Source organism: Mustelus asterias, chromosome 13, assembly GCF_964213995.1.
Source record: "Mustelus asterias chromosome 13, sMusAst1.hap1.1, whole genome shotgun sequence".
Classification (NCBI taxonomy): Eukaryota; Metazoa; Chordata; class Chondrichthyes; order Carcharhiniformes; family Triakidae; genus Mustelus; species Mustelus asterias.
The window spans coordinates 80,309,763-80,328,088 of NC_135813.1; the positions used below are offsets into that span (position 1 = coordinate 80,309,763).

At 47.1% G+C, this 18,326-nt stretch overlaps 1 protein-coding gene across 1 annotated transcript in view; it reads right to left on the reverse strand.

Annotated features, from left to right (window-relative positions):
* The window catches only part of dnah10 (dynein axonemal heavy chain 10), a 268,946-nt gene that overhangs the window by 11,659 nt on the left and 238,961 nt on the right, over positions 1-18,326 (reverse strand). The window contains exons 72-75 of the mRNA XM_078226101.1: positions 15,484-15,579; positions 12,636-12,807; positions 5,514-5,645; positions 1,864-2,075 (exon numbers count right to left, since the gene is read on the reverse strand). Of these exons, the coding sequence (XP_078082227.1) occupies positions 1,864-2,075; positions 5,514-5,645; positions 12,636-12,807; positions 15,484-15,579 (612 nt within the window). The remainder of the gene's footprint in view (positions 1-1,863; positions 2,076-5,513; positions 5,646-12,635; positions 12,808-15,483; positions 15,580-18,326) is intronic.

The window sequence follows — 18,326 nt, forward strand, 5'->3', positions numbered from 1 at the left end:
TTGGCCAGTGAGTTAGAAACTCACGGCAGAAAGTTAACCCCACATGAAAAAGAATCAGTTTCTGCAAAACACCAACCTGAAAGAGTGAGAGATGGATAAAAATTCAGAACAAAAATTTCAATGGATACGGAGAAGAAAATGAGACGAGAAGGATACAGAGGAGATTCAGCAAGATGGTAGTTTTCAGAGTTGCCATATACAGGATGGGTTGAACGAACTACAATGTGCTGTCTGTTTATGGAGAAATCTCCTGTCCATGGCAGAGAAGGTGAATAGAGTAGTTAAGAAGGAAAATGGGACACTTGCTTTTATCAGTCGTGGGATAGAGTATAGAAGCAAGGAGGTAATGTTGGAGCTGTACATAGCGCTGGTTAGGAGTACTGTGTGCAGTTCTGGTCACCTCATTACAGGAAGGATGAGATAGCATAGAAGGGTTACAGAGGAGGTTCACCAGGATGTTGCCTGGGATGGAGCATTTGAGCTGTAAGGAGAGACTGGATAGGCTTGGATTGTTTTCTCTAGAGCAGAGAAGGCTGAGGGAGGACATGATTGAGGTGTGTAAGATTATGAAGGGCATGGACTGGTGAGTAGGGAGCAGCTATTCCCCTTGGGTGAGGGGTCAGTCACGAGGGGACAGAGTTTTAGGGTGAGGGGCAGGAGATTCAGAGGGGATTTGAGAAATAAAATCACTCAGACGGTGGTGGGAAACTGGAAGGCGCTGCCGGGGGAGGTGGTGGAGGCCAGAAACCTTTAAAAAAATATTTGGATGAGCACTTGAAATATCTTAACATTCAAGGATCTGGGACAAGCGCTGGAAAATGGGATTAGCGTGACTTTAGTGTTAGTTGATATTGGTGCAGACTCGATGGGCCGAAGGGTCTTTTCTGCGCTATATGGCTCTATGACTCTACAGCTGGTGAACCTATGGTTAGAGTAAAATATTAGATCAAAGCTGCAAACTTTCACTGCCGTCACTGGCACCTAAATGTGAGGTCATCCATTGTAAATGTGAGGTCATCCATTTTGGTAGGAGTAACAGCAAAATGGACTATTATTTAAATGGTAAAAATTTGCAGCATGCTGCTGTGCAGAGGGACCTGGGTGTCCTTGTACAGGAACCTCAAGGAGTTGGTTTGCAGGTGCAGCAGGTAATTAAGGCGGCAAATGGCATTTTGTCCTTCATTGCTAGAGGGATGGAGTTTAAAAACACCAAGATTATGTTGCAGCTGTATAAGGTGCTGGTGAGGCCACATCTGGAGTACTGTGTACAGTTTTGGTCTCCTTACTTGAGAAAGGATATACTGGCACTGGAGGGGGTGCAGAGGAGATTCACTAGGTTGATTCTGGAGTTGAGAGGGTTGGCTTATGAGGAGAGACTGAGTAGACTGGGGCTACACTCATTGGAATTCAGAAGAATGAGGGGAGATCTTATAGAAACATATAAGATTATGAAGGAAATAGATAAGATAGAAGCAGGGAAATTGTTTCCACTGGCGGGTGAAACTAGAACTAGGGGGCATAGCCTCAAAATAAGGTGAAGCAGATTTAGGACTGAGTTGAGGAGGAACTTCTTCACACAAAGGGTTGTGAATGTGTGGAATTCCCTGCCCAGCGAAGCAGTTGAGGCTACCTCATTGAATGTTTTTAAGGCAAGGATAGATAAATTTTTGAACAGTAAAGGAATTAAGGGTTATGGTGAGTGGGCGGGTAAGTGGAGCTGAGTCCACAAAAAGATCAGTCATGATCTTATTGATTGGCGGAGCAGGTTGGAGGGGCCGAATGGCCTACTCCTGCTCCTAGTTCTTATGTTCTTATTCTAGATTTGAATGAATGGATTCTCAGAGCTGGAAACAGCAGACCTACCCTCTGTAATTCCATAAGGGACCGCGACATTCGGTCAATCAGCAGATTAAAACGCTCCAGTTCCTGCAGCAGGACCACTGTCGTTGGTGTAATTTGCAATGCAAATTTTTTATAGATAGTGTCAAGATCAAACAGGGCTGGAAGTTTGCTTTCAATGTCTTTCGCCACATGGCCGATGTACTCATCACGACCCATCCCAGTGCCAGATTCCCCTAACACAAAAACATTCGGTTAATTCCCCCCAATATCATTCAATGCAATTCAACATCAACAAATGCAAAATACTGCAGAGGCTGAAAATTTGAAATAAAAACCGGAAAATGCTGGAAACACTCAGTAAGTTTGGCAGCATCTCACTAAGTTTATTGTATCCAATATTACACAGCCCTCCTCTTTAACTAGAATTCTGCACTACCCTCTCAGTGAAGACACAGAACCCTGCCACATTTTCTTCATCTACACATAAGTTACCATGTACATCTCTGATAGACCCTATCCTTTCCTTAGTTATTCTCTTGCTTTTAATGTGTTGGTAAAACATATGTAGGATTTTCTTTGATTTACCTGCCAATATATTTTGTAACTTTGCTTTCCTAATTTCCCTTTTTACCTCACCCCTGTACTTTCTAAACTCCTCTAGGCTTTCTACAGTATGAAACTTTCTGTGACGGTCAGAATCTTTCTTTTTTTGCTTTATCTCAGTCTGTTTGCTTCTGGATAACCAGGGCCTCCAGAATTGGCAATATCTTTGTCTACACTGTATCTGCAGAACTTCACCGTTCAATGTCTCCCATTGATTTGCCAGTTTCCCCTTCTAATATATCCAGTCAACTTTCTCCAGTTCATCTCCCAGTTTCGTAAAATTTGTCTTCCCCCAATTTAGAATTTTTGCGCCTGTTCTATCTTTGTCCATAATGATGCCAAATCTAACCAGATTATGGTCACTCATAGAAATCATAGAAACCCTACAGTGCAGAAGGAGGCCATTCGGCCCATCGAGTCTGCACCGACCACAATCCCACCCAGGCCCTACCCCCACATATTTTACCCGCTAATCCCTCTAACCTACACATCCCAGGACTCTAAGGGGCAATTTTTTTTTTAACCTGGCCAATCAACCTAACCCGCACATCTTTGGACTGTGGGAGGAAACCGGAGCACCCGGAGGAAACCCACGCAGACACGTGGAGAATGTGCAAACTCCACACAGACAGTGACCCGAGCCGGGAATCGAACCCGGGACCCTGGAGCTGTGAAGCAGCAGTGCTAACCACTGTGCTACCGTGCCGCCCTTTCCAAAATGGCCCCCACTGCTACATCACCCACTTGCCCAGTTTCATTTCCCAAGGTTAAACCGAGAATTTCGCCCCCTCTCATTGAGCTCGTTACGTGCTGGCTAAAAGAATTCTGTCGAATGCAGTTCAGGAGTTTTGTATCCTCTGTGCCTTTCACACTGTTTATATTCCAACTGATACGAGGGGGGCTGAAATCTCCAACGATTATTGTTGTTTTGTTTTTGCACTCAGAAATTTGCCTCTTTTCCACTATTTGGGGGCCTATAGAATATATAAAAAATGGTTTTCATCGGAGTGAGGAGAGGACCCCGGGTTACATAGAAATATAGAAACTAGAAGCAGGAGTAGGCCATTCGGCCCTTTGAGCCTGCTCTGCCATTCATTATGATCATGGCTGATCATTGAATTCAATATCCTGATCCCCCCTTCCCTTCCTCCCATATTCCTTGATCCCTTTAGCCTCAAGAGCTATATCTAATTTCTTCCTGAAATCAGACAACGTTTTGGCCTCAACTACTTTCTGTCAGAGTGAATTCCACACATTTACCATTCTTTGGGTGAAGAAATTTCTCCTCACCTCAGTTCTAAAAGCTTTACTCCCTTATCCTCAAACTATGACCCCTAGTTCTGGACTCCCCCACTATTGGGAACATTCTTTCTGAATCTACCCTGTCTAACCCTGTTAGAATTTTATAAGTTTCTATGAGATCCCCTCTCACTCTTCTAAACTACAGTGAATATAATCCTAACCGATTTAGTCTCTCCTCATGGAGGGGAGAGGATTATGTGAATAAACCCATGTTAAAGAAAGACTGGCTCCAGGTTCTTCCTTTACTCAGTGAGTGAGCTGCGAATTAAAACAGAGACACAAGGAGAGGGATGCGTTACCCCATCGCGAGAGGAAAACAAATGCACCAGTGATATCCTACAGTGAGATTGGAAGATGACAATGAAGGTTTTAACTGGATAAACAGGAATAGCTCAGGAGCCTGTAGCTATATGAACCCAAGGCTACTGTACAGACGGGAGAGAATGCACATGATTCAACTTGCACAAATGACTTAAATATTCAGCAATCCAAATGCTTTGAGTACGGGCAGTAGTTGTTGCATTGTCTAAGCATTGTCATTAATTCCACATGAATTTAAAGTTTGCTGGAGATGTTGCAACAGAACAGGTTACACATTAACCATGACCATGGTGTGAAATCACTTTCAATGGATCAACTTTTAACACATTGGGCCTGATTTTACCATTTTCATTCTAAGGGCTGAATCTGGGCGCAATTCAGATCCGACTTGGAAACCTGTTCTCTGGTGCCCCCATACGCACTCAGCCAGAAAAAAAATAATTGTGATTCTGAATTGCACTGTGGGCGGGGCTTATCACGCCCGAAACGCTGCAGCTCCGATCGGAGCTTCAACCTGCACATGCGCAGTAAAAAAAATAGAAAAACGTTCCCGTCACACCGCTCCCAGGCCAGATAAAGCGGCCCGGGAGCGATGGCCCCCACAGAAATCGCCTCCACCCCTACAACATAATTTTCCCCCTTATTCATCCACGCCCCCGCTACCCAGACCGATCGCAACCCCCTGCCCCATTTCCCCTCCACCGATCGCCCACAGAGTGGCAGTGGACCTCCCTGCCCCTGCCACCCCACCCCCCCCATCAGAGATCCATCTGATCCCCCCCCCACCAGAGAACGATCTTGCCTTCCTCCTCCTCCACAGCCCCCCCCCCCACCACCACCGATCTGAGTCAAAGAGCCGCCGAAAGCTCGGAACTTACCTCTTCAGAAGCTGGAGTGCCCAAAACAGACCTTTGCTGAGCAGGTCTGTTTCATGCCGAATCTGGATGGGTGAATGCGATGGTAAAAGGGGAAATGCCGGTAAGTTTGAGCGTCCAGCCCATTAAGTCAATTTAGATGTATGCAAATGCATTTAAATGGCCGTCGCGCCCGTTTCGGGCATGGTCCCGATCCATTTTCGGGCCTTGGTAAAGAGGGAATCGGCGCGGATGTGGGCGAGCATCGCGCTATTCGCCTCACGCCCGACTTTACCAAGTTTTCGTGCCTGAAAATGGGTGCAACGCAATGGTAAAACCGGACCCATGGATTGTCAACACCATTGATTACTGCGCAGTGTTTGTTGATTAATCTGCCCAAATCAAGCTGCAATTAGTAATATAGCAGTTCAAATGAATTAACTTAGCTACTTAATGTATTTTATGCTTTCAACCATATGTGAATATTGTGTTCGGAGTAGTTTGGAACACTGTTAAAAACAAGTTAATGTCGAAGATTTGCGCACAGACACCAGGTGAGGAGAGATTCAGGTGATTCTAATGGAAAGGTACCTGTCTGAGGTTGCAGGTCGATCAGGTGTCCCCACATGCTTCGAGCCGCTTGTGTATAGTAACCAATCTCAGCATTGGGGTGAAGCCCAAACACCTCGGGAGTGTTGGCAAGTGGAAGAGATTCAATTTCCTCTGAAAATTACAATATTCCAAAGTGTTATTGTTAAATATATTTTCAAAAGGCAATAAAATATCTAATTATAGGAACAGGGCCTGTTTACTTCAGTCATTCAGCCCTTACTTGCTCACACTGATGGGCTACGTTATGCCCATTTACAGCCATGGAGTTCGTACAAATTTTGAAAGCAATTTCTAAAAGCCACATACTTTACACAATGTGGCATCCAGGAATCAGCAGATTCCTCTTGTGGGTTCAAACTCCCCTGCCTCAGGAGAGAACACAAGCAGTCACTACTGACCGATGTGACTTGATGTGAATGAGACCAAATGGTAAGGGAAACCCATCGACATTTCATCGCCAGGGACCCGGGTTCAATTCCCGGCTTGGGTCACTGTCTGTGTGGAGTTGGCACATTCTCCCCGTGTCTGTGTGGGTTTCCTCCGGGGGCTCCGGTTTCCTCCCACAATATGGTTAGCGTGCATTGACCCGAACAGGCGCCGGACTGTGGCGACTCGGGGAATTTCACAGTAACTTCATTGCAGTGTTAATGTCAGCCTTACTTGTGACACTAATAAATTAACTTTAACTTCAACAATATGATGATCTGTCATTCAAATACAAAGCCCCCCGGCTGTTAAAACCATCAGCAAAAGTGAAGTCATCATAGTCTCAGATGAACATAGGCTGTTCTCCCCTTTGATGGGGGAGAGCTGATTGGTGGTGATTTAACCTGAGGGTCAACACAAGCGAGGGACAGGGTTGAGAAGACGGGGGCTTCATGAATAACCTCAGCCGATACGGGAAAACCAGAGGTGTGAAAAGCCACAGTCCAGAACGCTTATCGAATTGACAAACTGACTTATTGGACCAGTGGTCTGATGGACTTTGATGATGTTTTGTGGTGATGGAGTTCTGCCCGAGAAGCAGAGAGCCAAGGTGCTGCCTTAACCATGTGAACATATCTAAGCAGCCAGAAAAACCAATAGCAATACTCTGAAAGGGAAAGGGGGACTCGCTTATGCCCTGTTCCAACTTGAAGTTCATCCAAGAGAACTACCTCCTGGCATTTCTCTGGCACACCTCTGCTGTGGGTGTCAGGGCTGCACATAGACATTGTAATAGGAAAAGAAAGATAAAGAGGTTTGGAAGGCACACGGGTGTCACGGGTGTACAACAATTGTGTATGAGAACACAAGAAATAGGAGCAGAAGTCGGCCATTCAGCCCCTCGAGCCTGCTCCACCATTTAATACGATCGTGGCTGATCTCATCTCAGTCTCATCTCCACTTTCCTGCCCGTTCTCCATAACCCTTCAACCCCATTACTAATTAAAAATGTCTGTTTCCTCCTTAAGTTTACTCAATGTCCCGGCATCCACCGCACTCTAGGGCAGTGAATTCCGCAGCTCAAGACTTTGCTGCTTTGACAAAGGGTCATCTGGACTCAAAACATCAGCTCTTTTCTCTCCTGACAGATGCTGCTAGACCTGCTGAGATTTTCCAGCGTTCTCTCTTTTGGCTTCAGATGCCAGCATCAGCAGTAATTTACTTTTATCCAGAGACTAAAGTTTATTTATTAGTCACAAGTAGGCTTACATTAACACTGAAATGCAGTTACTGTGAAAATCCCCTAGTCGCAACACTCCGGTGCCTGTTTGGGTACACTGAGGGAGAATTTAGCATGTTCAATGCACCCAACCAGCAAATCTTTTGGACTGTGGGAGGAAACCGGAGCACCCGGAGGAAACCCACGCAGACACGGGGAGAACGTGCAGACTCTACGCAGACAGTGACCCAAGACAGGAATTGAGATCTATGAGGCAGCAGTGCTAACCACTGTGCCACCATGTTGCCCGAAACTGAACTGAAGATAGAAGTAGTAACAATGAAAAAATCAAACTGAAATGACAGAAAGCCAAGTTTCACTTTGACAAAACTGCCAAACCATAGCCAGGGCCGAGCATGGGAGAGCCAGTCAGGGTACAAACTTTCTACACTCTCAACAGAAATGACAACTTGGGACATGAGTAGAGTAGTTGTCACCTCGATTGTACAGAGTGGAAATGAACAACCAAATGTATCTGTGCAAGCTCAGGTAACAACTAGCGAAGCTGTCCCTTCACTGCAGCGGCAAGTCCAGACAATGGGATCTCACTCGCTGCACAGAGCACAGAACAACTATCAGCCCCAGAGGCCCACTGGTCCCCAACAACAGAAGTGGAACAACCGTTACCACAGCAACAACTGTCAAGGGAATGACACTCCCAGGAGAAGGAACATCACCCAGACGCACAACCAATGACAACATGCACACATATCAATAGGAGGCCTGCATGGTTTAAGGATAATGTACGCAATGCACGTGCAGAGACTGATGAGAATAACAATTTGTTCATGCATGCAGTCGGGGATAACATGGAAAACTCTCCGTTACACATGATACTATATGCAAATCTGTCTTATGTTCATGGGGAAAAAGAGGAATTTTGTGTTTTTTTCATGAAAAGGGGGTGTTTAGGTTTCGAAATCCAACATTACCAAATGTCCAATCAGACTTGCTATTGTCATATAACCCATATCATGAGGATTCTCACTGCAGGCAGCCATCTTACAGCCAGTTCACTAAAGACATTACACACATTTCTCATGCACCTCTGGCATGGAGGAACCCTCAACGCTCCAGCTATATTACAGCATCACTGAGGGATAATGAGGATTGAAAAGGTCACCAGCACCAGGTCTGTCACTGATACATGGAGCACAAAGCACTCAGGAATGTGAGAGACATTTTGACGTTCAGGATTCCACTAGCAAAGCTTTCACATCTAAAGTTATTTTTATAGGTTGCTGCAGCATAGTAAAATGTTAGAAAATTATAAGAACGTAAGAAATCTTGCTCCTTAATTTCATATTCTTCCACAGGATGTGGACGACACGGGCTAGGTCAGCATTTATTCTCCAACCTGATTTACTGAGTGGCCTCCCAGGCTATTTAAGAGTCACATGTAGGCCAGACCGGGTAAGGACGGCAGATTTCCTTCCCTAAAGGACATAAGTGAACCAGATGGGTTTTTGCCACAGTTGATGAAGGTTTCATGGTCACCATCACTAAGGCCAATATTTAAATTTCAGAATGATTAACTGAATTAAAATTCCCTCAGCTGCCATGGTCGGATTTAAACCCATAAAGCCTTTGATGTATCAGGCCAGCGATATTACACTACACCACCGCGTTTACACACCATACCCAGTCTAGCACGTCAGATCCAGTCTACCCCGTCACACCACACTCTCCCCGTCACACGCACACTCCTCCCTGTCACACTCCCCCTCGTCACACGCACACTCCTCCCCGTCACACGCACACTCCTCCCCGTCACACGCACACTCCCCCTCGTCACACGCACACTCCCCCTCGTCACACGCACACTCCCCCTCGTCACACGCACACTCCCCCTCGTCACACGCACACTCCCCCTCGTCACACGCACACTCCCCCTCGTCACACGCACACTCCCCCTCGTCACACGCACACTCCCCCTCGTCACACGCACACTCCCCCTCGTCACACGCACACTCCCCCTCGTCACACGCACACTCCTCCCCGTCACACGCAAACACCCCTCGTCACACGCACACTCCCTCTCGTCACACGCACACTCCCCCTCGTCACACGCACACTCCCCCTCGTCACACGCACACTCCCCCTCGTCACACGCACACTCCCCCTCGTCACACGCACACTCCCCCTCGTCACACGCACACTCCCCCTCGTCACACGCACACTCCCCCTCGTCACACGCACACTCCCCCTCGTCACACGTACACTCCTCCCCGTCACACGCACACACCCCTCGTCACACGCACACTCCCCCTCGTCACACGCACACTCCCCCTCGTCACACGCACACTCCCCCTCGTCACACGCACACTCCCCCTCGTCACACGCACACTCCCCCTCGTCACACGCACACTCCCCCTCGTCACACGCACACTCCCCCTCGTCACACGCACACTCCCCCTCGTCACACGCACACTCCCCCTCGTCACACGCACACTCCCCCTCGTCACACGCACACTCCCCCTCGTCACACGCACATTCCCCCTCGTCACACGCACATTCCCCCTCGTCACACGCACACTCCCCCTCGTCGCGAGCACACTCCTCCTCATCGCACGCACACTCTCCTTCGTCACAAGCACACTCCACCCCGTCATACGCACACTCCACCCCGTGACACGCACATTCCCCCTCGTCACGCGCAGACTCCACCCCGTCACACACACAGTCTACCCCGTTACATCATACTGTGCACCCCGTTACATTAGGGGCGGCACGGTAGCACAGTGGTTAGCACTGCTGCTTCACAGCTCCAGGGACCTGGGTTCGAATCCTGGCTCGGGTTGCTGTCTGTGTGGAGTTTGCACATTCTCCCTGTGTCTGCGTGGGTTTCCTCCGAGTGCTCCGGTTTCCTCCCACAGTCCAAAGATGTGCGGGCTAGGTTGATTGGCCATTCTAAATTGCCCCTTAGTGTCCCGGGATGCATAGGTTAGAGGGGTTAGTGGGTAAATATGTAGGGATATGTGGATAGGGCCTGGATGGGATTGTGGTTGGTGCAGACTCGATGGGCTGAATGGCCTCTTTCTGCACTGTAGGATTCTGTGATTCTATCGCACACAATAAGATCATAAGAAGTAGGAACAGGAGTAGGCCATTCAGCCCCTCGAGCCTGCTCCACCATTAGGTAGGATCTGACATTCCTCACATCTACTTTCCTGCCCTTTTCCCGTAACCCTTGATCCCCTTACTGACCAAAAATCTATCGATCGCAGTCTTAAATATACACAAGGTCTCTGCTCGCACAGCTCTCTGTGGCAAGGAGCTCCAAAGTTCACAACCCTCAGAGAAATTTCCCCACATCTCAGTCTTAAATTTGTGCCTCTTTATTTTGAGACTCTGGTCCCAGACTCTCCCATGAGGGGAAACATCCACTCAGCATTTACCCTGCCAAGCCCCTTACGAATCCTGTATGTTTCAATGAGATCGCCTCTCATTCTTCCAAATTCCATTGAATAGATTCCCAACCTGTTTAACCTTTCCTCATAAAAGAATCCCTCCATACCGTGAATCATCCCAGTGAATCTTCTCTGAACTGCCTCCAATGAATTCTATTTTCTGAAATAAGGTGACCAAAACTGCTCAGAGTATTCCGGATGTGGTCTCACCAGCACATCACAGTCTATCCCACCACACCACACACAGTCTACCCTATCACATCACACACTCTACCCCATTAACCACACACGCTCTACCCCATTAACCACACACACTCTACCCCATTAACCACACACGCTCTACCCCATTAACCACACACGCTCTACCCCATTAACCACACACGCTCTACCCCATTAACCACACACACTCTACCCCATTAACCACACACGCTCTACCCCATTAACCACACACGCTCTACCCCATTAACCACACACGCTCTACCCCATTAACCACACACGCTCTACCCCATTAACCACACACGCTCTACCCCATTAACCACACACGCTCTACCCCATTAACCACACACGCTCTACCCCATTAACCACACACACTCTACCCCATTAACCACACACGCTCTACCCCATTAACCACACACGCTCTACCCCATTAACCACACACGCTCTACCCCATTAACCACACACGCTCTACCCCATTAACCACACACGCTCTACCCCACTAACCACACACGCTCTACCCCATTAACCACACACGCTCTACCCCATTAACCACACACGCTCTACCCCATTAACCACACACGCTCTACCCCATTAACCACACACACTCTACCCCATTAACCACACACGCTCTACCCCATTAACCACACACACTCTACCCCATTAACCACACACACTCTACCCCATTAACCACACACGCTCTACCCCATTAACCACACACGCTCTACCCCATTAACCACACACGCTCTACCCCATTAACCACACACGCTCTACCCCATTAACCACACACGCTCTACCCCATTAACCACACACGCTCTACCCCATTAACCACACACGCTCTACCCCATTAACCACACACGCTCTACCCCATTAACCACACACGCTCTACCCCATTAACCACACACACTCTACCCCATTAACCACACACACTCTACCATTAACCACACACGCTCTACCCCATTAACCACACACGCTCTACCCCATTAACCACACACGCTCTACCCCATTAACCACACACGCTCTACCCCATTAACCACACACGCTCTACCCCATTAACCACACACGCTCTACCCCATTAACCACACACGCTCTACCCCATTAACCACACACGCTCTACCCCATTAACCACACACGCTCTACCCCATTAACCACACACGCTCTACCCCATTAACCACACACGCTCTACCCCATTAACCACACACGCTCTACCCCATTAACCACACACGCTCTACCCCATTAACCACACACGCTCTACCCCATTAACCACACACGCTCTACCCCATTAACCACACACACTCTACCCCATTAACCACACACACTCTACCCCATTAACCACACACACTCTACCCCATTAACCACACACACTCTACCCCATTAACCACACACACTCTACCCCATTAACCACACACACTCTACCCCATTAACCACACACACTCTACCCCATTAACCACACACACTCTACCCCATTAACCACACACACTCTACCCCATTAACCACACACACTCTACCCCATTAACCACACACACTCTACCCCATTAACCACACACACTCTACCCCATTAACCACACACACTCTACCCCATTAACCACACACACTCTACCCCATTAACCACACACACTCTACCCCATTAACCACACACACTCTACCCCATTAACCACACACAGTCAACTCTATTACAACATCATTGTAAAGATGACAGAACATGCTGTGTTGGTTGATGGAAGGCTGGGGTTACTCACAGTAAAATGTTACATTTTATTTCGAAGCATTTACCTGTGTAATCATCTTTAATTTCACCATCTGGAATCTTGTAGTCAACTTCATCATTATGGAAGAAGTGGAATGGCTGGAAAGTGTCAAATATGAAGTCCCCCAAGAATTCGTCCATGTAGATAGTTAAGATGCGTCGGTCAAAGCTGTCAATACAACGGCCACCGTACATAACCTGCGACGTCGTTCCAGGGGGAAGAAGATAGAATACTCAGAACAAGTTTCTTCTCCATTTGGGGGAGGGTTATACTGTCAGCTCATGCAGAGTCAAATATCAGAAACATCACTTTCATTATTAATAAATACCACCAGCAATGTCACACCAACAGGCATCGATTCTGCTAAAATTGTCAGGAATTGTGTTAAATTTTAAAATAGTGATGTTCCTCATTGCCTTTCATTCGCAAAATATGTAAGGGGAGAAAGATGACGGACACAAGGATTCTCTGTCCTTTCCAGACACTGCGGTCGAGTGAGTAGCATCAGGGAAATTAGTAAAGAAAGATTTGCTTTCTTTAACAATTTTAATTATCTCAAAATGTCCCAAAATACTTTACAGCTCAGAAAGCTCCATTAAACTGTACTCACTATTGTCAGTGTACTCACTATTGTCAAAATGTACTCACTATTGTCAGTGTACTCACTATTATCAGTGTATTCACTATTGTCGAATTGTACTCACTATTGTCAAAGTGTACTCACTATTGTCAGTGTCCTCACTGTTGTCGAAGCGTACTCACTATTGTCAGTGTACTCACTATTATCAGTGTATTCACTATTGTCAAAGTGTACTCACTATTGTCAAAGTGTACTCACTATTGTCAGTGTCCTCACTGTTGTCGAAGCGTACTCACTATTGTCAATGTACTCACTATTGTCAGTGTACTCACAATTGTCAAAGTGTAACACAGGAAACACAGCTGCTAATTTTCACAGAGCAAGCTCCCACAAACTGCAGTGAGATAATGATCAGTTTTATGTTGATTGAGGGATGAAGATTGGATAAATCATTCAAAGATAAACCTACTGCACCTCTTTAAAATAGTGCCATGGGATCTTTTACATCTACCTGAGGGGATGGTCAAGAGCTCAGTTTAACATTTCATTGGAAAGATGGCACAGACAACTGTGCAGCACTCCCTCAGTGCTGACCCTCTGACAGTGCGACACTCCCTCTGTACTGACGCTCTAATAGTGCAGCACTCCCTCAGTACTGACCCTCCAACAGTGCGGCACTCCCTCAGTACTGACCCTCCGACAGTGCGGCACTCCCTCAGTACTGATCCTCCGACAGTGCAGCACTCCCTCAGTACTGACCCTCTGACAGTGCAGCACTCCCTCAGTACTGACCCTCTGGCAGTGCGGCACTCCTTCAGTACTGACCCTCTAACAGTGCAGCACTCCCTCAGTACCGACCCTCTGACAGTGCGGCACTCCCTCAGTACTGACCCTCTGACAGTGCGGCACTCCCTCAGTACTGACCCTCTGACAGTGCGGCACTCCATCAGTACTGACCGTAGGACAGTGAGGCACTCCCTCAGTATTGACCCTCTGACTGTGCGGCACTCCCTCAGCACTGACCCTCTGACTGTGCTGCACTCCCTCAGTACTGACCCTCTGACTGTGCTGCACTCCCTCAGTACTGACCCTCTGACAGTGCGGCACTCCTTCAGTACTGACCCTCTAACAGTGCAGCACTCCCACAGTACTGACCCTCTGACAGTGCGGCACTCAATTAGTATTGACCCTCTGACAGTGCAGCACTCCCTCAGTACTGAGCCTCTGACTGTGCGGCACTCCCTCAGCACTGTACCTCTGACAAGGCAGCACTCCCTCAGTACTGACCCTCTGACAGTGCGGCACTCCCTCAGTACTGACTGTCTGACAGTGCGGCACTCCCTCAGTACTCATCCTCTGACAGCTCGGCACTCCTTTAGTACTGACCCTCTGACAGTGCGGCATTCCTCAGTACTGACCCTCTGACAATGCAGCACTCTCTCAATGCTGACATTCTGACAGTGCGGAACTACCTCAGTACTGACCGTCTAACAGTGCAGCACTCCCTCAGTACTGACCATCTGTCTCTGCGCCACTCCCTCAGTACTGACCCTCTGACTCTGTGGCACTCCCTCAGTACTGACCCTCTGACAGTGCGGCGCTCCCTCAGTACTGAACCTCTGACAGTGCGGCACTCCCTCAGTACTAACCCTCTGACAGTGCAGCACTCCCTCAGTACTGACCATCTGCCTCTGCGCCGCTCCCTCAGTACTGACCCTCTGACTCTGTGGCACTCCCTCAGTACTGACCCTCTGACAGTGCGGCGCTCCCTCAGTACTGACCCTCTGACAGTGCAGCACTCCGTCAGTACTGACCCTCTGACAATGCAGCACTCCCTCAGTACTGACCCTCTGACAGTGCGGCACTCCCTCAGTACCAACCCTCCGACAGTACATTACTACCTGAGTACTGACCCCCTGACAGTGCGGCACTCCTTCAGTACTGACCCTCTGACAGTGCATCTCTCCCTCAGTACTGACCCTCTGACAGTGCGGCACTCCCTCAGTACTGACCCTCTGACAGTGCAGCACTCCCTCAGTACTGACCCTCTGACAGTGCGGCACTCCCTCTGTACTGACCCTCTGACAGCGCGGCACTCCCTCAGTACTGACCCTCTGACAGCGCGGCACTCCCTCAGTACAGAAATGGAATATGCTCTCAGACTTTGTCAGAAAGAAATGTACTATAGTTAGTTCCAAGTAAATCAAATTAAAATCTTTTAGAAATAATTAGCAAACCATACAGCTGGTTTGAGTTGTGCAATATAATAAAGGTGTTACAGGAGATGCATTACCTCTCCAATTAAATACTTCAGACTGCCCCAGGGAATTTTGGTGTCATTCTGTTCAAAAGCCTTCGTCAGGTAAGTGTTCAGAATCTCCATACAGACCTGAGGAAGCGGAACAAACAGACAGATGAGCTTCCAGCCTGTGCCTTTTTCAAAACAACAATGTAATTGGCAAACAGGTTACGAAAGAGGCGGATATGTATTTATGTGATTTGCATTATTGTGCCGAAATGTTATTTGCTTATACAATTCCATTTAATTATAGATTTGTCTCAAAGAAAAGACTTGCATTTAAATAGTACCTTTTGTGACCTCATGCTATTACAAGTGTGTTACAGCTAATGTACATCTGAAATGTTGTTACTGATGCAATCGGAAACCCAGCGGGCATAATCCTCTGACTGCAAGATTAGACCAGAGACGCGGAATTCTGTGGAGAGTAACTCAGCTCCTGATTTCTCCAAGGCTGTTCACCATTTTTTCTTTAATTCATTCAAGGAATATGGGTGTTGCTGGCTAGGCCAGGCCCATCCCCAGTTGCCCTTGAGAAGGTGGTGGTGAGCTGCCCATGGCTACGAGGCACAAGTCAGGAATGTTACGGAATTCTCTTCCCTTGCTTGGATGAGTGTAGCTCCAACAATACTCAAGAAGTCCAACACTGTCTGCTACAACTCTCACCAACTTTTACAGATGCACCATAGCAAACACTCTTTCTGGATGTATCACAGCTTGGTCTGGCTCCTGCTCTGCTCAAGACCACAAACAACTACAAAGGGTCGTGAATGTAGCCCAGTCCATGATGCAAACCAACCTCCCATCCATTGACACTATCTGCACTTCCCGTTGCCTCGGAAAAGCAGCCAGCATAATCAAGGACCCCACGCACCCAAGACATTCTCTCTTCCATCTTCTTCCGTTGAGAAAAATGATACAAAAGTCTGAGGTCACGTACCAACCGACTCAAGAACAGCTTCTTCCCTGCTGCTGTCAGACTTTTGAATGGACTTACCTCGCATTAAGTTGATCTTTCTCTACACCCTAGCTATGACTGTAACACGACATTCTGCACCCTCTCATTTCCTTCTCCATGAACGGTATGCTTTCTCTGTATAGAGCGCAAGAAACTATACTTTGTATACTAACACATGTGACAATAATAAAGTAAATCAAAATAAATCACTGTTCAGAACAAAAGAGCCCACTTAATCAGCACTCCACCCACTACCTTAAACATTCACTTCCTCCACCACTGGCACACAGTAGCAGCCGTGTGTAATGTCTACAAGATGCAACTGCAGGAACTCACCAAGGCTCCTGAGGCAGCATGTTCCAAACCTGCAACCTCTACATGCATGGGATCACTACCACATGTAAGTTCCCCTCCGAGCCGCATACCTTTAAATACCTTTAACCTTCTCTCACTTGACTCTTGTTCCTGGCCCCTCACTAGCTGGAATCTGCTTCTATCACCCCGTGGGCATTCTTTCAGAATTTTTAACACTTTTCTCATATCAGTAATCTGCATTAGTCTAACATAAAAAGGACCACATTTTCAAATCTTTCAGTGAACTTGCACTGTAATTTCTCAAAGCCTCAGCTTCTTTCTTTATGTGGAGTCAGATACTGGTGTTCGAAATGAGTTTATTTTATTTAACCTCATCATTACCTCTTGGTTTTTCTATTTGTATGTTTTGTGATTTCTGCATTCCATTAGTTTTGTTTTAATGCCGTGTTTTACTGTGTCCTGACACTCCAGCTTTCCCACAGCACTGAGTCTATTTCCAGTTACAATCTAATGAATGTAATGTATATGCTGCTGCGGCTTGGCTAGATAGCAAGCTGATAGTCAAACACCAGCACTGGGCCTTGCATCCTAACACAGGGACTTGTCTCAACATTTCCCACACACCAAGTTCTCAATCTTAACCTTCTCTCAGGAGGGTGTGAGCATCCAGAATGGAGCGGGTTAAGACTATAAGGAATAGGAGCAGGAGGAGGCCATTCAGCCCCTCGAGCCTGCTCCACCATTCAATAAGATCATGGCTGAACTTGTCCTGGCCTCAACTCCACTTTCCTACCCGTTCTCCGTAACCTTTTAACCCATTACTAATTAAAAATCTGTCTTATTTCCTCAAATTCACTCAATGTCCCAGCATCCACTGCACTCTGGGGTAGTGAATTCCACAGATTCATGATCCTTTGAGAGAAGTTGTTTCTCCTCATCTCTGTTTTAAATCTGCCACCCCTTATCCTAAAACTATGACCTCTTGTTGTAGATTGCCCCACAAGAGGAAACAGCCACTCCATGTCTACTTAATCAATACCTTTTATCATCTTGTATACCTCAATTAGATCTCCTTTCATTCTTCTAAACTCTAAGGAGTTTGGGCCTAAACTGCTCAATCTCTCTTCATGAAACAAACCCCTCACCTCTGGACTGCCTCTAAAACCATTACAGTCTTTCTCAAATAAGGGGATCAATACAGTACACAATGTTCTCAGTGCAGTCTCACTAATGCTTTGTGCGGTAGCAGCAAAACTTCACTGTGTTTATATTCTATTCCTTTAGAAATAAATGCCAAGATTCCATTTGCCTTCCTTATTACCGACTGTACCTGCATACTAGTTTTCTGCAATTCATGCACAAGAACACTCAGATCCCTCTGCAGCGAAGCATCCCAAAGTCTCTCTCCAAAGATAATAAGTTGCCTTTCCATTTTTCTAACCAAAATGGATAACCTCACACTTACCCACATTAAACTTCATCTGCGACATTTTGGCCCACTCACATAACCTATCCAAGTCCATTAGTAAATTTCTTATTTCCTCATTGCAACTTACTATCCCAC